This window comes from Gopherus evgoodei, chromosome 2 (genome assembly GCF_007399415.2).
Source record: "Gopherus evgoodei ecotype Sinaloan lineage chromosome 2, rGopEvg1_v1.p, whole genome shotgun sequence".
Classification (NCBI taxonomy): domain Eukaryota; kingdom Metazoa; phylum Chordata; order Testudines; family Testudinidae; genus Gopherus; species Gopherus evgoodei.
This window is the reverse complement of record NC_044323.1, coordinates 275,361,414-275,386,421: the sequence shown is the minus strand read 5'-3', so window position 1 is coordinate 275,386,421 and position 25,008 is coordinate 275,361,414. Positions and strand designations below refer to the sequence as shown.

The 25,008-nt window shown below is 42.7% G+C and overlaps 1 protein-coding gene across 2 annotated transcripts; it reads right to left on the bottom strand.

The window, feature by feature from the left end:
* Positions 1 to 4,438: 4,438 nt before the first annotated feature.
* WDYHV1 (WDYHV motif containing 1) lies at positions 4,439 to 22,781 on the bottom strand. 2 transcript variants are annotated; one of them, XM_030553784.1, is made up of 7 exons: positions 22,547 to 22,781; positions 20,378 to 20,477; positions 19,856 to 19,906; positions 14,710 to 14,781; positions 13,766 to 13,914; positions 13,265 to 13,389; positions 4,439 to 4,733 (listed from the first exon to the last, which is right to left on the bottom strand). In XM_030553784.1, the coding sequence occupies exons 1-7, from the start codon at positions 22,633 to 22,635 to the stop codon at positions 4,627 to 4,629; spliced, it is 693 nt and encodes a 230-aa protein (XP_030409644.1). In that variant the 5' UTR covers positions 22,636 to 22,781; the 3' UTR covers positions 4,439 to 4,626. The 2 variants fall into 2 exon arrangements, with proteins under 2 accessions (XP_030409644.1, XP_030409645.1); XM_030553785.1 differs by lacking the exon at positions 14,710 to 14,781.
* Positions 22,782 to 25,008: the final 2,227 nt, after the last annotated feature.

Sequence of the window (25,008 nt, the reverse complement as noted above, 5' to 3'; positions counted from 1 at the left end):
CAAGGGGCTGCAGGACTCTGGAGCTGACAGCAAATGGGGCCCTGGCAGTGTTCCAGTGACAGGCCTCAGTCAACAGCAGCAACAAGAAACAGGGGGCCCCCTGCAAAGTTACAGGACAGGTGACAGACTCCTAAGGGGGCCCTCCTCAGGATTAGCACAACAGCTTCACGCAGGGGAAGGGGGACACCTTGGGTGAGTGGCGGAGGTTTCCCATTTTCTTTTTGGGAAATATGTTCACTCTGCAGCTCCTAGCTGCTGTCGGCAGAGGGGGAACCCCACAGCTCCCAGCCACCACAGTGGTGGGAGAAACCATGGAGCCACAGCAGCAAAAGTCACAGACAGGTCACGGCTTCCATGAATTTTTGTTTATTGCCCCGTGATCTGTCCATAACTTTTACTAAAAATAACGATGACAAAATCTTAGCCTAATGGTGATAAATGGGCTGATGCTGGTCCCACCCATTGGCAACATGGCTCTTTTAGGTCACTGGCTGGGTCACCTATGGCAGCTCAGCAACAGTTGAAGAAGGTACCTGGTGGGAGTTAACAGTGAAAACTGACTATAACAATGGCATTCTAGGGTTTCACCTCTATTGTCTTTCAGTGACTCCCAGATCAAGTTTTCTCAGCTCACCATTCAGATTGCAGCTGGAATTTGCAGGACGGACAGGTAGAAAAACCACATAATTTTACTTGTAAAGTGAGAACACTCAGTATGAAGTTATTAGAAGGGGAAGGGTGGGCCCCCACAATGCCATTTTTACAGCCAGTGCTCAAAGCAAAGCAGTGCTTTAAAACATGCATCTGGTTTGGGTTAGATTGGTAATGGGTAAAAGGGGAAGGCCCAAATTATCAACCTTGGTCCCTGATCCTGGAATCCGATCCATATAGGTGGAGATCTGTGTCCATGGAACTGTGTGCAGATCAGATTGAAGGGCAGGGCTCTCAATGCCAAGTTAGCCACCTAAATCCATATTTTGACACTGAGGTAAATGGCCTGATTTTCAAAGATGCTGTCAGTGCTCAACACTTCTGAAAATCAGGTCACTTACTTAGGTGCCAAACTATGGAGTTTGAAAATGTTGGCCTTACAGTCTTTGATCTCTAGAAAGAACTCCTATTGATGTTAATGGCATTGTGCAGACAGACAAAAGCAGTACAACTACACCCCCCTTAGTGATAAAGAATGATCTTGCAAGATGCAGCTCACATCAGTACTGGTGCCATAATTTAAAAACTTTAACTGTTACTGGAACAAAAAGAAAAAAACCCCTCTCTCTAGCTAAGTGTCTGAACATGCATGTTTATTAAATGGCACCTGCTCCCCCTGCTGGCCAGCTGAAAAAAATATATTTTACAAAATCAGAATGTTTATAAACTCGCAGAAAAGTAACAATAGGGCAAATGTACTCCAGGAAACCAGCTTTCTCCTTTTGGGCCCTGAATAGCTACAGTAAAAGCAATTATATAAGTATTCACTAAACACCTTATGTTACCAATGATTGAGAGGAAGCAAAGAAGAGAAGGCAGGAAAGAGATTAGTTTTCATCCAAGTGAATGGAACTTGTGACAGGATAGTCAGCGCTTAAGGGTTGTAGGGTCTAGTGGTCAGCCCATTGTATGGCATGGCCCTTTAAGGATTTTGTTAGGCCTAATAGATATAGCTATATAAGGGCCTACAGGGATATGGATAGACAGGAAGTGGTCCTGAGAATGAACGGTGCATAGGAGGCAAACCTGTCACTGTATCTTTAAGGGCCTGGGGCAAGGAGCCTTGCAGGGAGACTGGGGCAAGGCTCCTTTCTCTCCAGCCAGCTGGAGAGAACTGGGAGAAGGGGACCACCATAAACACTGCCTCCTCCCTTGTACCAGGTCAGACACCAGGAGACATCAGCAGGGAAGGGCTGGCTTGCTGAGCACCCTGAAGCCTCAGGGCTCATGAAGGAGAAGGGGCCAGCTGAGGGAGAAGCTGGCAAAGGCCTTACAGTTGTTTAACCCACAGTTCAGCTCCAGAGAGGAGAGATCAAGGTTCCTGCTTAAAAAGGACCAGAGAATCTGATTAGCAGAACCCAGCTCCAGGGTGCAGGAGAGAACACTATTTAAGGAGTGAGGGACTAACTAATACAGTTTGGCTCCAGAGAGGAGAGCTGAGGGCTCCTGCGTAAAGAGGGACTGAAAAGGAGTAGCGCAGGGAAAGAACCAGGAAGGGATCCAGGAACAGAGACCGTTCACAGGCACAGGAAAGAAGCATCTCCTACAGGAAAGAGCAAAAGATTGCTGGTGGGACTGAGCCTGAGATGATTAATGTAACCTCCATGCTATCACAGGATTATGTGTGACATTAGATGCTATAAGGATACCAGAATCTGTTCTATAACTTCTACTGATAAAAGTATTGGAAAAATTCAAATGTACTAATATAACTTAGTCTAATTGAGACTAAGCAGTATTGTGAAGCACTCACAAGGACCTTACAAAGTCAGGCAAGTCAGCTTGTTAGGGAAGAGATCTTCTGTTTGTACAGTGCCTACAAGGAGCCTACGCAATGGGTCCTGGTCCATGACTGAAGCTCCTAAGTGCTGCATAATAATAATAGGGCCGCACAATGGAAGGTGGATTTCATTATAGAATGGGAAAGGTAATGAACACTAAAGAGTGAATAAAATCTTAAACTGTATTGAGAGAGCAATACAGAAAATGAGTCATGTAAATTGACGGAATACCTTCCCCTAGAATTGTGTGTTCAATTTTGGTCACTTCTCAACAAGCTCAGAGCAGGAATGAGAGACATCTCTTCCCTTGCTCCCCGAAAAAGGAGTAAAAATTATAAGAGGGATGTGGAATCTTCCATACACAAATAGGTTTAGAAGCTTTAGGCTGCTTAGAGCGCAATTCTACCTCTTACTTACTCATGCTGAGTAGACCCTTCTCTGTGAGTAATTTCATTAACTTCAGTGGTACTGCTTATGGAGTAAGGTCACAGAATCTGGCCCTTGAGTTTTCCTTTAGTACATATAGTAGTCCACACTGGAAAGCCTCTTGCATCTTAGGTGCTCAGACACCCCAGTGATGACCACTATATAAACAAATACTGACGTCCTTCAGACTATTCTTCCCCTTCCTCACTTTCAGAATAACAAGTGCAGGTCTCCATTTTTATTTTAGAGACAGATATTTGTGTAGATATTTCCCAGTATTTTACAGAATGGTTCCAAACAATCTGTGGTTTTCAATCTAGCCGGTTACAGTGGCTTCCTCAAATATGGCCATGCAGGGGAGTAAGATGCCTGTGGTCACCTACATTTCAGCTCCACATGTGATAGGAACAGCAGGTCTCATACAACCTTTACTCCACTGCAAACAAGCTGGTAGGGATAGGGTGGAGAGGAGCAGGGAGTGAATGGAGTGTTGACTTTGACCCTCTGCTGGTGTGTGTGGTGCAGTCAAAGAACCGCCATAAATTACTGCACCCAGGAAACATGGGTTGAGCAGGGACGAAACTGAGGGCTTGTCTACACTACCGCGCAGGGTCGATCTAAGTTATGCAACTTCAGCTACGTGAATAGCATAGCTGAAGTCGACATACTTAGATCTACTTACTGCGGTGTCTTCACTGCGGTAAGTGGGCAGCTGATGGTCTCCCGTCGACTCCACTTGTGCTCCTCATTCTGGTGAAGTACCAGAGTCGGTGGGAGAGTGCTCAGTGGTCGATTTATCACGTCTATACTAGACTAGACGTGATAAATTGACCCCGCTGGATCGATTGCTGCCCCCTGATCTGGCAGGTAGTGTAGACAAGCCCTGAGAGATGCATGCAGTTCTTTCCCTGGCCTCACAGGCCAGCACTGTATTTAGAACATTGAGCAAAGGCTCACTCTAGCCCTAAATTTTGGCATTCTAACAGCATACATTCTGGAAATGTTGATGAAATGCTGTCAGACTTCAAATAAGTATTATGCTGAATGAAAATGTTCCTTGCCCTTTATCTCAACAGAGTGACATTTTTATAAGAGCTACAGGAATAGGCAGATTATTTATTCTGTAACGGTTAACAGGGATCATCTCTAATATCCATCATTCTCTATATGGAACTAAACATCTGTTTCGGACTGATGAGTGAGGAAAATCGTTGGGGTGTATTTCCAAGTTGATTTTTTTAAACTTTGTATATTCTGAAGAAAATATTGAATGTACTCATATCTAAGGCCTTGATCCTGCAGTTGGATCCATGCAGGCAGATCCTTACATTGCTCAGACTCTCATTGAAGTCAATGGGCTCCACACAGACAAAAGCTTCTATCTGTAAGGATGTAGCTGCAGGACTGGGGTCCAGTAATCTCATCTGACAGATTGAAGTTTAAATGTAGTAGGTCAATACAGACGCTGTAGAATTAGTCTGATCCGTAAAATAAGTTTTAACTCTTGTTATATAGTCAAAATAAAGTATTTTATTCAGTTCATTGCATTTTTGTTCAATTCTTGTATTTGACAAACCAATACATTTCATAGAACAAAACCAATTTATAAATAGAATGACAAGGGCAACCACAACAAAACAAAAAAGGGAAGCTGATGAGCTGATTTGTCCTTTGTTTACATCACTGTCCTTTCAAAGTGAACTTGAAATCAGCTCTGCCTGCCGTACCGATCCACAAAGTCAGGTAGCAGAAATACTGAGCCCCATCCCACCTGGGGATTCATACTGATAAAATCATCCAGGTTCATCTTGGAATCTAGATACGGAGCACAAATAGAGAATATTAGAGTCCTAGATAAGGCATCTATTTAGCACAGGAATGCATGAACATTATTGGTCAATCAAATGCAGACAGAAACCTGTTTTGATGTAGAGATTAATATACACATACATACCAGCAAAGAGCTCATGTCAAGAGCTTCTTCCCTCTCATGAAAAGCCATTGAATAGGGAAAACGCTATTCAGAGGGAATTCTGCAAATTGTAAGATACTAATAATAGTAGGGCCCAGATTTTCCTGGATGTGATATGTGACAGATTTCTTAACCAAACAGTCGCTGAACCAACAAGAAGTGATTCCATTTTAGATTTGGTACTGGTGAGTAGTGAGGACCTCACAGAAGAACTGGTTGTAGGGGACAAGCTTGGTTTGAGTCATCATGAGCCAATTCAGTTTACACTAAATGGAAGGATAAACAAAAATAGATCTGCAGATAGGGTCCTTGATTTCAAAAGGGCAAACTTTAAAAAATTAAGGGAATTAGTTAGAGAAGTGGACTGGACCAAAGAACTCAAGGATGTGAATGTGGAGTAGGCTTGAAATTACTTTAAGTCAAAGTTGCAGAAACTATCCGAAGTCTGCATCCCAAGCAAGGGGGAAAAAATCATAGGGAAAGGTTGCAGACCAACCTAGATGAGCAAGCATCTCAAAGCAGAAAGCCTACAAGGAATGGAAGGTGGATCGGATCAGCAAGGAACGCTACCTCTTGGAGGTTAGAAAGTGATAAAGGGATAAAATGAGAACTGCCAAAAGTCAAGTAGAGTTGGACATTGCAGAGGGAATCAAAACCAATAGTTCTATAGCCATATCAATAAAAAGAAAACAAGGAAAGAAGAAGTGAGACTGCTAAACACTGAGCATGGGTTGGAGATTAAAGATAATCTAGGCATGGCCCAACACCTATACAAATACTTTACCTTAGTTTTTAATAAGGCTAATGAAGAGCTTAGAGGCAGTGGCAAGGTGGCAAATGGTAACAAGGATACGGAGGTAGAAATTACCACATCTGACGTGTAAGTCAAACTCAAACATCTTAATGGGATTAAATTGGGGGCTCCAGATAATCTCCATCCAAGAATATTAAAGGAACTGGCACATGAAATTGCCAGTCCAATAGCAAGGATTTTTAATGAACCTGTAAACTCAGGGGTCGTACCCTATGACTTGAGAATTGCAAATATAGTTCCTATTTTTAAGACAGGAAATAAAAGTGATCTGGGAAACTACTGGCCTGTTAGCTTGACCTCAATTGTGTGCAAGGCCTTGGAAAAATTTTTGAAAGAGAAAGTAGTTACGCACATAGAGGTGAACAGTAATTGGAATAAAATACAACATGGTTTTACAAAAGGTACACCATGCCAGACTAACCTGATCTCCTTTTTTGAGAAGATAACTGGTTTTTTTACACAAAAGAAATGCAGTAGATCTAATCTACCTAGATTTCAGTAAGGCATTTGATACATTTCCACATGCAAAATTATTTGTAAAATTTGAGAAGACTGGGGATTGTGAAAGGTGGATAAGGAACTAGTTAAAAAGCTGTGGAACAGCCTTCCAACAGGAGAAATGGAGGCAAAAAACCTAACTGGCTTCAAGACTGAGCTTGATAATTTTATGGAGTGGTAGTTCGATGAGACTGCCTACAATGGCATGTACCTGATCTGTGACAGCTAGCAGCAAATATCTCCTATGACTGGTGATGGGACACTAGATGGAGAGGGGTCTGAGTTACTCCAGATAATTCTTCCCCAGGTGTCTCTTTGGTGGTCTTGCCCACAAGCTTAGGATCTAATTCATCGCCATATTTGGGGTCAGGAAGGAATTTTCTCCAGGTCAGATTGGCAGAGACACTAGGGGTTTTTCGCCTTCCTCTGCAGAATTGGCGCATGGGTCACTCGCGGGTTTAAACTAGTGTAAATGGTGAATTCTCTATAACTTGACATCTTTAAATCATGATTTGAGAACTTCAGTAACCCAGCCAGAGGTTAGGGGTCTATTACAGGAGTGGCTGGGTGAGGTTCTGTGGTCTGCAGTGTGCAGGATAGTCACAATGGTCCCTTCTGTCTTTAAAGTCTATGACACAAAAATCCCTTCTGTCACTGTCGGTAGTATCTACACTATGGTGCTATCTGCCGCTGTAGCATAGACATAGCCCTAGTGTATTTAGTGTAGTGCCCTACTGCTATGCTTTTTTAAAACATGGATTATTTAGATATGTCAGAGCCAAAGCCTACTGTTGTTTAACTGACAGATCTACAAGTACAGTATATAGGGTAAAATTCACTTCAGCTGCATAAAGCCCAAGTAATTAGGCTTATACTGGTGCAGTGCACAAGGGATTTAGGGAGGACAGAAACCACTCAACGGCAAGGTAGGGCTGCAGCCCACCCATAATCCAACCCATTCAGGTACTATTCAGTCTCTAGGCTAGAATATCAGCTTCCGCCCCTCTGCACGCACTATGTACTGCCTATGGCAACTGGGATTCGCAGTTTGTCTCCATCCAAGTACTAGCCAGGCCTGGGACTCTTTAATTTCCAAGATCAGATAAGATCAGGTTCATTCAGTCTGGTATGGATGTCTTACACAACGTGTAACAGCCCCTTGAATCCTCTAATCACAGTTCCCATAGCCCCTCCTCCAACTCCACTTTTCATTCCAGCCTATTATAGGGTCTGTGCGTAGTGACAGCAAAATAATTATTTAAAAAGTGTTCCTTACATGATAAAGAAGCCCAGAGGGACATTTTAGAAGTTGAGTTACAAACTTTGGGGGTGAAGAGGAAGAGAGTGATGGGAGACGGGAGAGAGAAAGTATTTTTAAACAAGGGAACACAGGTGCAGCTGTAAGCAACGTGAAAGGGTGCTACCATATAATCTTTTAGGGGAGTAAAAAGACTCTCCTAAACTTAGCTGACCAGCAAGGTCTATAAAAACAAACAATTTTAATTAAGGAATTTTTTTTCTTTTAAAAAGCAGGACAGAACTTCCAAGTCAACAGTGATCAACACTGTTTCATGGATTAGTCAATAGATGGCACTGAAGCTCCATGACTGCTGGTTTTCTTTGCATTGCAAGATATGCCATTTGCAAGATATGCAATCAGGCCTCTCAATTATTTTTATTAACAAGGAAGCCCTGCATTCTGATAAAATTTCCTCTTTCTCATTATTAGAGCTATTTGTTTTAAATCTATATTGTGCCATAAGTTTACAGTGCCGTACAACTTTAAAAAAACTGCTGGGCAAAAGATATCATCATAATCCAGACAAAGTCCTTCATCTGAGGTTCTAAGGCCTAAAGTGGAACAGGAGAGCTAACACATAAGAACAGAGTGCAGATGTTATTGCTGACAACCCAGGTGGTTTTTCAGAAGGGACTGGAGTGAGAGCAAGTAGAAAGGCTCTTCCAGGCATCGGGGGTGGCATAGAAGAAAGCAGGGGTGAGAAAAGACAAATTGTGTTTACGTTCTGGACCCAATCCTATTTAGGAGCAGGACCAGGCCCTAAAGATGGAAACTGTTGCCGAGACACTGATTAAATGAAATGGCTCTTTGATTAGCTTTTTTCTGCCTAACCACACAGCAACACTTCTTCTGACAGAACCATTTTAGTAGAGCCATGCACAACATATTTTATTACTGCAGCCATGCCCAGGCATTCTGGGACTCTTAAGGTACGTTGTCCATTATGCCTAACACTCTTGCTATGAGCAGGGGCTTATGGATAGTTTCCAAATACTAGGCCATGCACTGTGGGATGGAGTTAGTAACTGATACAGCTGCAGTGCCTGTGGTTTCTGTCCATAGTGGGTAGACTGCAATGATTCAGCTGAACCAGAACTAAAGATCTTATTCCAGATTTAGCAATCCCATGCTAGAGCTATTTCAGGTATTTACAGGCATTGGATGCAAAGTGCTGTACATCCTTATACTAGTTACAGAGAAAAGACAGACTGTGATTTTCCAAGGAGCCTAGACGTGGGCTATAAAGGAGATGTTGGGTGTTTTTGTAACCCACGTGCTTCATAGGGATATCTCGTTAAGGGATCTATGGGGAGTGGGTAGGAATGAGTCATTGCTAGGCAGATGTACAATTAGCACTCAACACTCAGAAGTTTCTGGAATTGGGTGTGATAGTTTTGGATATGCTCAATAGGATTGATGTAGCTGAGCCACAGAGTAAAACAGCCTGCTTTCTGCTCCTATCTGTGGAGCATTTAGGTTAGTGATATTTTTAACTCTCCAACAGGGAAGCCCTGGCAGGGTTAATTAAAGAGAGGAAAATTGAGAGGGAAAACTAATTTCCTTCATTTTAATTGTATGCTTGGAATATTGCTTGATTTTAGCCAAACTTTTTTTTTATTTAAATTCTCTCAACTACTACGATGGACCTATTTTTCTCTTATTTAAATGTGATCATGAGTAAAGAGTCATTTATATTTTGACATGCATCTGACGAAGTGGGTATTCACCCACGAAAGCTCATGCTCCAAAACGTCTGTTAGTCTATAAGGTGCCACAGGACTCTTTGCTGCTTTTACAGATCCAGACTAACACGGCTACCCCTCTGATACATTTATATTTTGCTATTCTCAGTTTTGTATTTTTCTTTTAATGGATTTATTTTAAAATCTATATACCTACCTGAGTGATTTCAGCAGAGGAGGAGGAAGAATGTGCATGGATTCTATTTGAACACTTCTACAAGCAAGTGGAGGGAAGATGTTAATTTTGACATGGCAGACTGTATAAATTTTGATGATCAAAGACTATAACTGAGACAGGTGAACTCAACCTAAGATTCTGGGAACTCTGAGTTTCTTCTCACTGTATTTCTGTGGGGACTGGTCTGTTTAGATGTGTTTGCTTTATTTATGTATAACTGTGAAACTAATGGATGTGGATTTTAAAATAACCATGTTATGTTGTAGAAATTAAGTTATTATTATGTTTCTTTATAATAAGATTTTATAAATTTGATACTTAAGAATTAAATTCACTCCTTTTTTTCTTTTGGACTTGATTGTTGGGAGGTCGACCCTGAGCAATCCTTGTTGAAAATCCTCAATGACTGAATTCTGGGTCTCCATGTGCTTTTTCTATGGCAGTTGTTTTTAGGCATTAGGAGAAAGGCAGTGAAGTAAACTCTAGTCCACCCAAAAGTTACACTTTGAAAGTGGGAAGTTTGACTGTGCAGCATATAGACTATTGGAAGCCAAGTACTGAGATTCAAGAAAAGGGAGGCTCTGGAGACATGATCAGAGCAGCAGAAGAAGAGAATCTGCAGTTAGGTAACGATCAGGATTAGAAACTTTAATTTTTAAAAATTGAAGGTGAGATTCTCATACAATCTCCTGATTCCAACTTTAATTAATTAAGCTGGGGCTGTAACGGAAATATCATGAGGCTTGTGATAAAATCATTAAAGTTGACAATCTTGCAAATGGTACAGGAAGTCATATTGGTAATGGCTGTAGGCAGTCCTCTGCCTTATGAGTCATTATTGAACCAATGTCTCATTAGGTAAACTAGATACTGTACCCTCAACTTGGGCTTGAATAGAGACTGGGAGTGGCTGGGTCATTACACAAATTGAATCTATTTCCCCATGTTAAGTATCCTCACACCTTCTTGTCAACTGTCTGGAATAGGCCATCTTAATTATCACTACAAAAGTTTTTTTTTCCTCTTGCTGATAATAGCTCATCTTAATTAATTAGCCTCCTGTGGAAGTTGCCATACCAACTCTCTTTTCCTGTTCTCTGTATGTATTATATATATCTTCTTACTATATGTTCCATTCTATGCATCTGATGAAGAGGGCTGTAGCCCACAAAAGCTTATGCTCAAATAAATTTGTTAGTCTCTAAGATGCCACAAGTACTCCTGTTCTTTTTTCATTAGGTAAAGGCACTGTGCCACTATTAAGAGGAGATGGAAAAGAACTCCTGACCACCTGGGATCATTAAAAATCCCATGCCATTTTCCATAAAAGTGGTGGTGGTAGTCCCAGTATCCTGGTCTAGTCAAACTGGATAACTGTATCTACATTTCCACCGTCATTTCCATTTGACATTCTTTGTCACTTCCTGTTCTGAAGTGCTATGAGCCATTAAGCAGTTAAAGTGGAAACATTTCAGTACCAGAAAAAACAAATTCCTGTCTTTTTCAAGTTTTATAAAAGCTTTTGAATCCTTCAAAATGAAAGGAGCTGTAATGTAATTAATATTGAAAAATACAAATATTTTGTAGGAGCAGAGCAGCAAGACTATGTTGATCTTCATCTTTAATAACATGTAAATAATTCCTAGATATTATGGTGATAAGTGCTTTAGAAATACTGATATATTTAGAAATGTATCAATCTTTTAAATGTATTTTAAAAGATATAAGGTGCTCACTTTAGTAACATCCTAAGGGAAAATATAGAGCATGCAGCAGACAGTACTAATATAAAAAGATCTTCTCTGTGACTTTGTAATTATCTTTTTACTAGCCGTAAGGAAATTAACTACTCTAAATTATGAAAAAGAATGTACTAATACAAAAGTAGAAAAACAGGTATGGTGCCTTATAAATAAACTGATATAAAACAATAAGCAGGAACCACTTTGCCAACCACTGAAATGCAGTAAATGCTAGAGTGAAATGTGTTAGCAATTTAATGAAGAAAGTGAAATACCATATCTAATTGAATGAAGCTGCATGGAGAATGTAGTTACCTGAACTGGAATTTGGTCAGGACACTGGGGCGAACGCCCATAAGCTCTTTACTGATCACAGGAAGTCAAACCCCTCAGTTTTCTATCCCATTTGGGGGGAAAAAGACCCCTCCTGTAGAACAGTTCCCCTGTAACACAGTGCTGAAATATTAGTTCACTACTGACTGAGGGAAGAGTGCCACCTACTGATTGACTAGTAGCAAAGGAATTCAGTTTCTTGTCCCACTTCCATTGTCTAAGTGCAAACTTTGAGCAACAGTGAACTCTAACAAATTATGTGTGGAACTTTAGTGATTTACAGGAGTCACACTGACTTTAGGGTTGAATCACTGGTGACTGTGGCCTCTCTTCAGCAAGGTAGTTAGGCATGTCCCTAACTTTAAGCACATGAGTAGTTCCACTGAAGTCAAGCTTAAGAACCTTAGGTAGCTGTTGAGGTACAAATACATCTATGTATATGAAAATCTCAAGAGAATGAAGGAATAAGGCTGGAGAAGAAACTGAACCTGGCTGAACAAGGAAAGGAAAGAAGAAAGTATCAGGATAGCACATACTTAAGAAGAGAGGAAGGGAATGGAAACAAAACAAAAAAGGAAAAATATCAAGTGTTTACTTGATCAGGGTAAGAATGTTCAGGACCAAATTACTTAAGCATGTGCTTAACTTTAAACAGATGAGTAATCCCACTGACTGCAACAGGGCTACTCATGTGCTTAATGTTAAGCATGTGCGTAAGTGCTTCACTGGAGTGGGGCCAGAGGGCTCAGCAGCCTGTAGGATCAAGCCTGATGGGACACGATTCAAGAAAGCATTCCTACTCAAGATAAGTACATGCTTAAATGCCAAGCCCCATGGGAGACAGTGGGACTTAAGCATGTGCTTAAGTGCCATTCTGACTAGGGATGAACATCTATCTGCACATGCTTAAGTGCTTTCCTGAATTGGGGCCTGAATGATCTTTTAAAAACAAAAAAACACCCACCGTCCTTTTTGAGCCCCAGGGCCAAATTAAAGTGTAGGCACTATAGGCTTATTCACAAAGCCCCAGCTCCTGGAGTCCCATGATGAGGTCAGAACCTTGGTTCTCTTTTTAAATTATGTTTCTATCCCGCATGTAAGGAAAAGCTTGAAAATGTGACCCGAGTGTAACTGAAGCCCGTCTGGTTGTCAGACAAACCTAAAACATTAGTTCTGAGAGGTGTGAACTGTCCCATTCTTCTTAACTCTGATACCTGTGCCACCCCAAGGAGAGGCATGGCCACAGCATGGGGCCAACATGTGGGATGTGCCTACAGTCCTGGGTTATCTTAACTCAGCCCTGTGGATCACATGGACATTTACTTTCTTCTTGTGAAGACTGACTTGCATATGAGAGGCACAATCTGAATACAAGTCTGAGACCCAGGAATTCCGAAATTCCAATCCCAAATCTATCAGAGAATCACTCTGTGACTGTGAACAAGGTCACTTTATCCTCTCTGCATCAGTTCCTAATGAGGGGACATTAATGCTTACTTGCCCACCTCACACAAGATGTTGTGATGCTAGTTAATTTTTGATAAATGCCAGAAACAGTTTTGATTATATAATCCCATAGGTACATGCAAAATGCGAGTTCATATTTTTTTCTGATGAAATAATAAAGCACTTTGTCTTGAAAGGAAAGGTGGCAGTGCTTTCACAGTATATTATAGAAGCATAAATATCTTTGGCTTTATTTTGTTTCATTTCCTCGACTCAAAAGGAACTGGATTTTTTTTGTTTTGGGTGTGGCATGCTATTTACCTGCAGTTTCAATGCAAGGGTAGGAAGGAGGAGGCTTCTGCCAGTGTCCACTGGCATCTTTCATGTGAGATCGGTCAGAAGCAAATGTCTTCAGATACAAATCTGCTTGAATCAGTCTGATTTTTCTAAACAAACATATAATTCAAGAACGTACTAAGTGATGGAGTGATGTAATACTGCATTAGACATTACTAACCCAGAGCCTGTTCCTGCCCTTTAAATCAAATTCATATAGTTTAGTGGTATATTAATAGTGTCAAGTAGCTGAATGACTAACAGGAAGCAATGCAAGGAAATAGAAAGTTTTATTGATGGATGAATGATTGTACCTTTAAGGTCAGGATCATTCATTAGAAGAGCAGTGTGGTGTGTTTAATTTCCTGCACAGTAACAGATTATACGTAGGTGACTACGCATACCAAGAAAAATATCAACTGAATCAATTGTTGGGGCTTGGCTTTTGTAAAATATTCTGTATCACATTTGTTTTAATTTTCTCACCTTCTAAATCCTGGAAGAAGAATATCATCTGATTTAAAAGACTCCTCAATGTAAGTGTCAAATGGACATGGAAATGGCAACACTGAGTCAAGATCATAAATGAAGTTCTGGTCTCCACTTGCAACATGAAGTAAAATAACATGGTAATCCTAGGAGTAAAGGTCATTGATAGTTAACTAGACAGTTGTAAATGGTCATAGAGAAACCTCAGAGATATTAGGAAAAGGGGACAGAAATCACCCCCAAATCATAACCCATAAATGATGGCGCAGAGATGAGCTGCAACTGTGATCTCTCCCCTAGTCTATCCAGCGGATACTCTTTCCAAGTGGAATCCCACTTTAGCCTGGATTACCAGGGTGAAATGCCATCTACTTTCACCATCCTGCCAGAGGTACAGGGCAAACAGTGCTTTATACCCTCTTTTCACCTGAGTTGCACTCATGAGAGGCTGCACGTTTCATTACCTTCACCTCTTTCTGGCCCTCAATTCTACCACTCTGACTGGATCCCAGGATAGCAGCCTGCTTGTTTTCAGCTGTAACAACAGGACAGAGACAACTGCAACTGGAACCAGCAAGCCACTCCTCTTTGTATACCTGTGACCCAGGGCTGATTAAAGTGACTCCAAACAGCTTGTGTCCATTCACCCAAAGGTACACAGCACACAGGGAGAAAAAATTTAAACCTATCAGTCCTGCACACCCAAAGTTTGCCTGCAAGTCATCACCCCTCTCAAACTTAGCCTGCAGAGCTGTCTCAGGCACAGCCTGAAGAGCCTCTGCCTTAGTTCCAGAGACCTGTTGAATACACCACCAAAATAAGTTTTGTCTCCCCAAGCAGCTGCTGCCTGCTCCTCCCCACTCTCCTTTTCTCTAGGCTAGGGGTTGTAATTGCTTAGGCCCAGATTCACTGATTTCAGTGGGAATTAGAACACTAAATACCTTCGAGGATCTGGACCTTAGTGTTCTTTTGCTCTTGGTCTCTGGCCTTGAAAAAGCAGGACTGTCACGTTTCTGGTCACAAGCAGGTAAGGAATTTTCAATAAATAGCTCACCCATTCCTTCTGTTAAGGTCCTTTGGTATTCTCTCTAGAGATACCTTATCTTGGTCAGTTTCATTTCCTGTTTGCTGCCACCTAACACCTCCCTGCCCAGTTCGATTTAACTCTAGGCAGTCAGACAGAATCTCAACCAGGGAACCATATAAAATAATATAGATATCTCCTTAATTTCTACATCTTAATACAATAAAATATTTGAATTGGATAACATGTCCTTTGTATTCATTTCAATCCCAACCAAAAGCTGGCACAGATAAAAGAGGACAACTTGCCTCTTTGTGAAGTGATTAGCAGCTAATTTTAATGCTGTGTTTGATTACTCATTTTGTACAGTTAATCACAATTAACTGTAACCTAGTAAAGTGAATACAAAATCCACTTATGGAAAGAGTTTGAGGAGATTTCTTATGACATTTTCAGTGCTAAACAAGGCTAGCTGTTTAGAGCAAGAAATTGAAAAAAAAATTAGGCAAATTATTTTGTAATACTAATACACGTATTGGAACTGGAGCTGTGTGAAACAACAAAATTTAAAAGGGATGGAATAGTGACAATGAGAACAGGGAAACCAGCTATAGCTTATGCAAGTTTGCATTTCTAGTTGCATTGTCTACCAAAATTTTTTGAATTCAATACATTTTGATGGGAAACACTTAAAATCTGTAATGGCCTTCTCTGTCCCTTTTCTGCCTTCCTCCTCATACCACTTAGATCTCATTCAAAACTAATTATTTGTAAAGTTGGTTTGTTTTTAAACTAAGTTATTTTTGAGTTACAATTGGGGGGCAGGGTGGAGAAGGGGTCTTGCAATGATATAATTAAAATGGCTCAGACAGGTTTTTTCTGATTTTCCCAAACAATTCACTCCCAGTTGGAGATGGCATGTGCCAGTTTTTTTTTAAAAAATTAAGTTATAGGTACCTGAATAGGGCATTTATACTGAAAGTGCATCTTAACCTTCACTTACTAGAATATAAGATTGCTGCACCAAAATTGGACTAATGCTCCAGTACTGGACAATTCAGAGAAAAGTTCAGTGATAATTATGTCCAAAAAGGAAATTTTCCCTTAATACCATCCCACAGGGCATATGCCCTGACACAGGAAGCTGTATAACCCTCATGTTTTTCTATCCCATGTACTATATATGTTGATATTTTCATTATCCATGTAAATATCTACACTTTTTTGGATCCAACTAGGCTCTTGGCCTCAGTATATCTTGTGGTAAAATGCTGCATTGGCGCAGCTGCACAGCTAGAGTGCTTAAGTGAAGATACTCCTATGCCAATGAGAGAATCCCGTCGGCGTAGTTAATCCACCTCAGTGAGAGGCCGTAGCTATGTCAACGGGAGAAGCTCACTCGCTGACATAGCGCTATTTACACCAGGGGTTAGGTCGATATAACTATGTCACTCAGACGTGATTTTTCACACTCCTGAGTGATGTAGTTAAATCAATACAAGTCTGTAGTGTAGACCTGGCCTTAGGTTCTTAACAACATCTCATGTGTGCTTTTCTAAGAACGAACATGCTGGATCAAACCAATGGTCCATTTAATCCAGTATCCTGGCTTCTGACAGTGGCTGCTGCCAGATGCTTCAAATGGAGTGAACAGAACAGGACAAATCATAGAGTGATCCATCCCCAGTCATCTAGTCCCAGCTTCTGGCAGTCAGAGGGATAGGGACACGCAGAGCATGGGGTTGCATCCCTGACCATCTTGACTAAAAGCATTGATGGACCTATCCTCAGTGAATTTATCTTATTCTTTTTTTATCCCAGTTATAATTTTAGCGTTCACAACATGCCCTGGTAATGAGTTCCACAGGTTGCCTGTGTATTGTGTGAAGTAGTACTTCCTTATATTTGTTTTAAACCTGCTGACTATTAATTTCATCCAGTGACTCTTGTTCATATGTTATGTGAAGGGGTAAATAATCTTATTCACTTTCTCTACACAGTTCCTGATACATTTTTTACCTCTATCATATCTGCCCTTAGTCATCTCTTATCTAAGCCAAACAGTCCCAGTATTTTTACTCTCTCCTCGTTTGGAAGCTGGTTCATATCCCTAATCATTTTTGTTGCCCTTCTCTGTACATCTTCCAATTCTAATATATATTTTTTTCAGATAGGGCAGCCAGAACCACACACAGTATTCAAAGTGTGAGTATATCAGATTCATATAGTAGCACTGTGATATTTTCTGTTTTATTATTTATCTTATTTTTAATGGTTCCTACCATTCTGTTAGCTTTTTTAGACTGATGCTGCACATTGAGCAGATGTTTTCAGAGAACTATCCGCAATGATTCCAATATCTCTTTCCTGATATGCCTGGTAATAGCTAATTTAGACCCCATTGTTTTGTTTGTATAGTTGAGATTCATTTTTCTAGTGCCATTACTTTGCATTTATTAATGCTGAATTTCATCTGATATTTTCTTGCCTATCACCCAGTTTTGTGAGATTCTTTTGTAACTCTTCATGGTCAGCTTTGGACTTAACTATCTTACGTAATTTTGTATTGTCTGCAAACTTTGCCACTTCACTGTTTACCGTTTTTAAATTTATGAATATGTTGAACACACTGGTCCCAGTACAGATCCTTGGGGAAACCGTGACATTTACCTCTCTCTACTTGAAAACTGACTGTTTATTCCTATCTTTTAACCATTTACTGTTTATTTTATTTAGTGTTTGACTATTTGCCAAACCAAGCAAATAGCATTCTTAGTGGCCAAGCTATTGATACATGAGAGGATATTCCCTCTTATCTAATTATTCCTTACTTAGCTTAAGAGCCTTTGGTGAGAGGCCTTGTCAAAAAGGCTTTCTGAAAGGTACACTATATCCGCTGGATCACCCTTGTCCATATGTTTGCTGACACCCTCAAAGAATTCTAATAGCTTGTTGTGGCCTGATCCCCTTATTGCTTAATGTGCTAGTGCAGGGGTCGGCAACCTACGGCACACGTGCCAAAGGTGGCAGGCGAGCTGATTTTGCCTGGCACGTGGCTGCTAGCCGGCATCCCAGCCGCCGGCCCCACTCAGTCCACTGCCGGCTGAGTGAACGGAACCCCAAGCTGGCAGGAGGCTGAGCGGGGCCGGTGGCTGGGACCCCAGACCAGTGGCGGGTGCTCCTCCCAGCTTCCCCCCACCACCACTGCGCTCGGGTTCTGCGGCTCCAGGGAGTGTGAGCCGCCAGGGCGCAGGGCCCTGAGCCTGCCGCGGGACGGGCAGCAGCAGTGGCTCACGCTCCTGGGAGCTGCAGAGTGCGAGTGCAGCGAGAGGGGAGCCAGGGGGCGCATGGGGACAGCTGCCCGCATGCATCCGCTGCAGAAGCCCTCCCGGGGGCGGGGAGGCACCAGGCTGCAGCCCAGGCTGGCGCACCCCCAGCTCTCCGCTCACCACGCACAGGTTCTGTGGCTCCCAGAAGTGTGAGCCGCCGCAGCTGCCCTTCCCGGAGCTCCCCAACCCCGCTGCCTCAGCATTCTGCAGGGAAGGGGCTGTGCGCACAGCAGCCTGGCAGCGTGTTTTGCCTCCATGTGGAGCCAGCGTCTGACTGGCATGGGCATGGTAAGAGGACTCCCGGGGGGCAGTCAGAGAGCAGGGGGAGGGTTGGATGGGTCGGGAGTTCTGGGGGTCCTTTCAGGGGGCAGGGAGTGGTTGGATGGGCCGAGAGAGTCCCGGGGGTCTGTCTAGGGATAGGGGCATGGATAAGGATTGGGGCAGTCAGGGGACAGGTAGGGAGTAGGGTCCTAAGAGGGCAGTTAGGGTGGGAGAGGTCTCAGGAGGGGGCAGTCAGGTGACAAGGAGCAGGGAGACTTAGGTTGAGGATGGAGTTTTGGGGGCCAGTTAGAGGCAGGGGTCCCAGGAGGGGGCAGTCAAGGGACAAGGAGTAGGGGGCGGATTGGGGGTTCTGACGGGGGCAGTCGGGGTGGGAAGTGGGAGGGAGTGGATGGAGGCGGGGCTAGGGCAGGCTTCTTCCCTCTTTTTTGATTGTTGAAATATGGTAACCCTAGGCGAGGGGGATGCCGGGGGGCGCATGGAGCTTGGTGCCCGCATACATCCACTGCAGCCTGCAGGAGTCCCAGGGGGGCGCTGGGCCGCAGCCTGGGCAGGAGGGGTGGGGGGACACGGCTGATCCCTGCTAGCCGCACCCCCATCTTTGCAAGGCTCCTGCCCCCCTGCACTGCACCGCCTCCTCCATGGCTGGAGCTCGCTGCTGCCGCAAGCAGAACACTCCGGCTCTCTGGTGCCTTCGGAAGGCGGCTTCTCCCTGCCAAGCTGCTGCAGCGGCCCAAGCCCGGCAAAGCCAGTGAGTGGACTCGAGGAGGGGGCCACCGGGGTGTGGTGGGCTTGGGGGGGGGGGAATTGTGCACCCTCCAGGGGAGTTCATGGGGCGGGGAGGGGGGAACCTGGTCTGGGGAGCAGCTCCTGGGCAGGCTGACCCCTGGAATCTATAAAGGCTTGTTGGGATTTGCCCCTCAATGAACCGATGTGCAAGGCGGGGTGGAGGGGGAGGGCGCAAGGTGGAAGTTTCACCTAAGGTGCAAAATATCCTTACACCAGCCCTGCCCTAGGGGGTGCATGCACGCCAGGTTAAGAACCACTGCACTAAACTGATAAGATCTGCAGTTTAATTTAATTTTAAATGAACCTTCTTAAACATTTTTAAAAACTTGTTTACTTTTAGAGTGACCAGATAGCAAGTGTGAAACATTGGGATAGGAGTTGGGGGGTAATAGGCACTTATATAAGAAAAAGCCCCAAATATCAGGACTGTCCCAATAAAATCGGGACATCTGGTCACCCTATTTACTTTACATACAACAATCGTTTATAGACTTATAGACAGACACCTTCTAAAAACGTTAATGTATTACCAGCATGTGAAACCTTAAATTAGAGTGAATAAATGAAGACTCGGCACACCATTTCTGAAAGGTTGCTGACCTCTGTGCTAGAGGTACTAGGGAAATGAGCATGCTATAAAGATCTACATAGAATAGAATGTCTTACCCAAACTACAGGTTCATCTCCACATCCTGACTGCTGCTTCCAGAGTGGTATCTGAAAATTACAAGTTAGAAGCTAATTTTAGGTAAACTAAACAAACATCTAGGATTTCAGTCTAATACAAGTCAGGTCAGTCTTCACTGAATGATAAAATTAGTTGGCTTGCATTATATCTGTGATGCAATAATTAAGCTTTTATCAGATTGTCTTTTGGTCTTTTTGAGCTCTTAGTTGGGGACATTGTTTTGGACCACACAGACCATTCAGTCTCCTCAACTGATTGATAGCAGCAAAGGGATCCCTGCCATCCTCAGGGAGATGATATTTCTCCAAATGTCAACTCCAAGGCCCAGACTTCCATATACAACTAAAAGACTCACGTTTTAGGATCTTTTCCAGTATCTGTCTGACCATGGGGCCCAGGTTAGCTACAAGACTCAGGCCACCTATATGCCTGGACCCCCATCTTTCCTTCACAGTGAATCTGTTTTGACCTTTGTTCCATATCACAACTCATCAACTTACCATCCTTCTCTCATTGGATATGAAAACAGCATAAAATTCTTCTAAAGGGTATTGATCATAGCTTCTGATGTATTCACAAAGTTTCCAAACATTTTCCTCACTGTAAAATATAAGTTTTTTACAGTTCTTGTTTTATTTCTGATTTATACAAGAAAAATAGGATAAATGTGATTATTCCACTTTTGGATTCATTTTTCTGTTGAAGATATTTTCTCAACTTCCCTTCGCAAATCTATTTTCAATCTCTAAAATTTAGGTCCAAGCTCTTATAAAAATGTTTCCACAAATAATTCATAGACTTTTAGGCTCAACCACAGTTTAGCAGACAGGAGGAAGCATAATTTGGTTTACTCGGTCATGAAATGCTTTGTAATACCAAATGACTGGTGTATCTAGTGTTTTGTCTTTTCGTCACTGTTTATGGCAAGTTTTGAGACAAGTATCAACAAATTATATTAAATACAGTAACTCCTCACTTAATGTTGTAATTATGTTCCTGAAAAATGTTTAAAAGGAATGATGTTAAGCAAATCCAATTTCCCCATAAGAATTAATGTAAATGGGGAGGGGTTTAGATTCCAGGGAATTTTTTTCAACAGACAAAAGACACAGACACACATACACACACACAAAGTTTTAAACAAACAATTTAATACTGTATACAGCAATGATGATAGTGAAGCTTGGTTGATGTGGTGGAATCAGAGGGTGGGATATTTCCCAGGGAATGCCTTGCTGCTAAATGATGAACTAACAGTGGGCTGAGCCCTCAAGGGTTAACACATTGTTGTTAATGTAGCCTCACACTCTACAAGGCAGCAGGAATGGACGGAGGAGACACAATAGATCATAGCAGTGGCTGCAAACTGAATGTGATGATGAACCCACACTATCCCACTATAGCGCACCACTCCCTCCACTTTCCAAACTGCCGGGTGGTGCATGTGTGTGTGAGACAGAGACACACACCGTATGTGTGAGTGAGACACGCATTGCACCTTTAAGTATGCTGACCCCACTTTAAGTACACTGCCTTTTTATGTATATCAGCAAGCTTAGACAGCAGCTACTGCCAGCAAGCTCCCTCTGTCCTGAGACCTGTCCCCCCTGTCAGGCTGTGTGGAGATAGGTACAGGAACAGGGGGGCAGGAACAGGAGAAGGGGGACACCCTGATATCAGCACCCCTCTTCCCACCCCTCCCTCTGCCCTGCACAGCAAGCAGGAGGCTCCCAGGAACAGCTCCAAGGCAGAGGGAAGGAGCAGCACAGGGTAGTGGGGGGAGGGACACCTGAACTGCCCTGCACTTGATAGCCTGCTGGATGGCTGCCACACAGAACTTAGGGGAACTGATGGGGGGCTGCTGGCCCACCTTGGTTCCAAGCCCCCACCAGCTAGCTCCAACGGGCTGCTCTTCCTGAAAGCAGTGGACAAAGCAGGGAGCTTTGTTATAAGGGAGCATTGCACAACTTTAAAAGAGCATGTTCTCTAATAGATCAGCGACATAACAACATTAACCGGGACGACGTTTAGTAAGGAGTTACTGTAAAAATCTTACCTGTAAAGATAAATGTTATCAAATGTATATAACAGCTTTTTAAAATATTTGTTATTTTTAAATGGATTTCTATCTGATGCTAGTGAAAAATATTAACAATCCCTGTATATAAAATCATTATTGCCTAATATTACTACTGTAATAGTTCTGTACAATTCCAAATAAACTATGCCACTGATAACAATAACTGGGCATGACACACAATAAGTACTAATGGAACCACAAATTACTTTCCAAGTGATAAACTATCCAGGAGGCTGTATAATGATCCTGTATATTGTTATTCCCCAGTAAATCATCTTCCAGTAATCCTGATTAGGACACTCTGTAAATTATAGTACTTTCTAACCAATGCACCCTTTTATCCTATAATACCAAATGTTATTGTAAGAAGAATACTCTCTCGCCTGGCTCTTACGACCTAACTTCTTCCACTTTACCTCCTGCAAGAATACATGCAGAATTTCTAAAGAGAAATGGAAACATGGGAGACTGTAATAGGGAACCCTGACCCTCGGTGCATCCTCTATTGGTGCACTTATTACTTGACCAGCGAAGAAGAAAGCAGATGTACCCAGCACGCCGCATTTCTTACATGTCTATTGCTCCTTACCAATAGCAGCTGGTGTACGCACAGGCGTGCCGAGCAGGGACAGCTGACTGATAACCAGCTGCTGCTGCTGCTACCCCTGGCTGTTCCATAGGTGACCCACATCCAGGTGTATGGGAGTATTGGCTAGGAGAGGGTTTAACAGGCTCATATACTAGAAGGCAGCACTGGCACTTCCCCCAGCTGTATAAAAGCAGCAGTTTGCTCAGGAAGTGTTTGTGCAGGAAATTGGTGAGTTACAAGCAATGTCTTCCCCTAGGAAATCCAGCAGTTATCGCATGACTGCTAGGAACTCAGGCAGGCGGGAGGCATTTTAACTTGGACACAAAGCGAGATAATTTCTCTTGCTCTGTTAAGCTTCAGCATGCTGCATCAAAGGCAGGAGAGAGGGGAGCAGGTTGAGCCGAAGAGTGGTGGGGGGAGGGAATTTTTTAATCCAAACCAGAAAGAGGGCATAGTTTGGGCTAAAGGGGAAGCTTAAGCCCAGTTGGACGGTCGGAGGATCCTGAGGTAAAACAAAGGGAGGAACGAGAGGGCTTGAGTGGGGAAAGAGATGAGACCAGGGGAGATCCTGAGCTTAGAATGGAGGTGAGGGAGAGACCAGTGCAGAGGCTGAGCCTTAGCAAGAGGGTAGGGTGGGCTGGCACTGATCAAGAAGGGCAGAGGAATGGAATCTGGAGCTGTTAGTGAGGGAGAGACTGGCCCTGAGCCACAAGGAAGAAGAAAGAATGAGGAGTGCTTGTGGCACCTTAGACTAACAAGTTTATTTGAGCATATGCTTTTGTGGGCTAAGATGTTGAGGATGGAAAGGAAGCCTGTTCACAAGGTGCATGGGAAAACATCCCCAGAGAAGTGTTTTACATCTTAATTGTACATGGCCAAATAGATATTTGAAGTTAAATACAATACCTTTATTTCTGGTTGCCTTTTTGTTAAATCAGCGGAAGAGGTTCTTGAGCTAGTTCTAAGCCCTGAAAACTGGCAGCTTTGCCAGGTTAAGCAAGCTTTTAATGGCTGCACATGGGCCTTTCATCTCATGGGCCATAAAAATACACAACAGTTTATTTTGTTTTACACAATCATAAGGTTTAATAATGTAAAAGACTATTTTTTATTTTAAAACGCTGTATTCATTGCTATGCACTTCTCTATGTCTTGCCCCATAGTTTGGTGATGGGTAGGGCTACCTATAGGAAGGACTGTGTGGAAAGTTTGTTTTTTGTTTGCTTGTATTTTTTTCCCTAACATCACAAAAAAATGCTTAATTTATTTCCAGGCCATGATACTTAAGCAAAATGTTGTTGTCACATCAAAACTACAGTAAGCTCTCAATTTTTTGTGGATGAGAACACATCAGCATTTGCAGTGTGTAGATATGAGCTTTGTAGCTGACAATGCACTTTTAACAAATGTGCTAAACTTTTTTGAGAGAATGAAATCTTAATATTTGAAACTTGAGTTTGGCTTATTGTTCAAGAGGATGGAAGCAAAACAGAGGAAGCAGGGAAGGGACTTCAATGAAAAATTAACCTGTTTTGCTTAAACAGTCTATTTTGGAATGAAAATGTTGTTGCACTCTTTTTGTGATGGAATATGCTGGCTACTAGTGTTATGTCCCCATCTTAGCTGGGCCCACAAGAGCCAAAGAGCAATATTTCTAAAATAAGATTTTACAGATAAGCGAGGAGTTACTGTATTTACTTAGCCTAATGTTGTAGTTATGTTCCTGAAAAATGCTACTTTAAGCAAATCCAATTTCCCCATAGGAATTAATGTAAAGGGGGGTGGAGGTTAGTTTCTAGGGAAATTTTTGCCAGACAAAAGACATTATATACACAGTACAAGTTTTAAACAAGCAATGTAATCGTGTACACAGCAATGCTGATTGTGAGACTTGGTTGAGGTTGTGGAGTCAGAGGCTGGGATACTTCCCTGGGAATGCCTTGCAGCTAAATGATGAACTAACAGTGGGCTGAGCCTTCAAGGGTTAACATGTTAATATAACCTCACACTGTACAAGGCAGCACAAATGCAGGGAGGAGACAATAGACACAAAATAGATGCATGGCAGTGGCTGCAAACATTCCCTGTGGAAACTTGATGAACCTCTGTGAGAGAGAGGTGGGCATTGTCCCTTTACCTCCAGGGCTCTCACTCTAAGTACACTGTCTTTTTAAGTGTATCAACAAATGGAGACAGCAGCTGCTCGGAGAAAGCTCCCTCTGTCCTGTGCCCAGTCCAGCTGCAACGTGTGTGCACATCTCCTCGTGTGCCTGACTGTGCATGGCAGAGTGTGTGTGCATCCCTGCCCCTGAATGTCCCGTGCCTGGGCACTGACGGGGGCGTAATGATAGTGACAAGGACCAGTTGAATTAGAGCCCTGGCCTGTACAGCAGGCCCCTGCAAGTCCTGCACCTGCCTGGCAGGGATCAGGCTCGGCGAGGAACAGCTGTGTGAGCTCTCGA

What these genes read in the sequence shown, in the direction of transcription:
- WDYHV1 (XM_030553784.1), bottom strand. Translation starts at nt 22,635, where the DNA reads ATGGAACAGCCAGGGGTAGCAGCAGCAGCAGCTGGTTATCAGTCAGCT. An exon ending in GCGTACACCAGCTGCTATTG is followed by an intron (nt 20,478 to 22,546) that starts GTAAGGAGCAAT and finishes TATATTTTACAG; the next exon opens with TGAGGAAAATGTTTGGAAAC. An exon ending in CCCTTGCATTGAAACTGCAG is followed by an intron (nt 4,734 to 13,264) that starts GTAAATAGCATG and finishes CTCCGTATCTAG; the next exon opens with ATTCCAAGATGAACCTGGAT.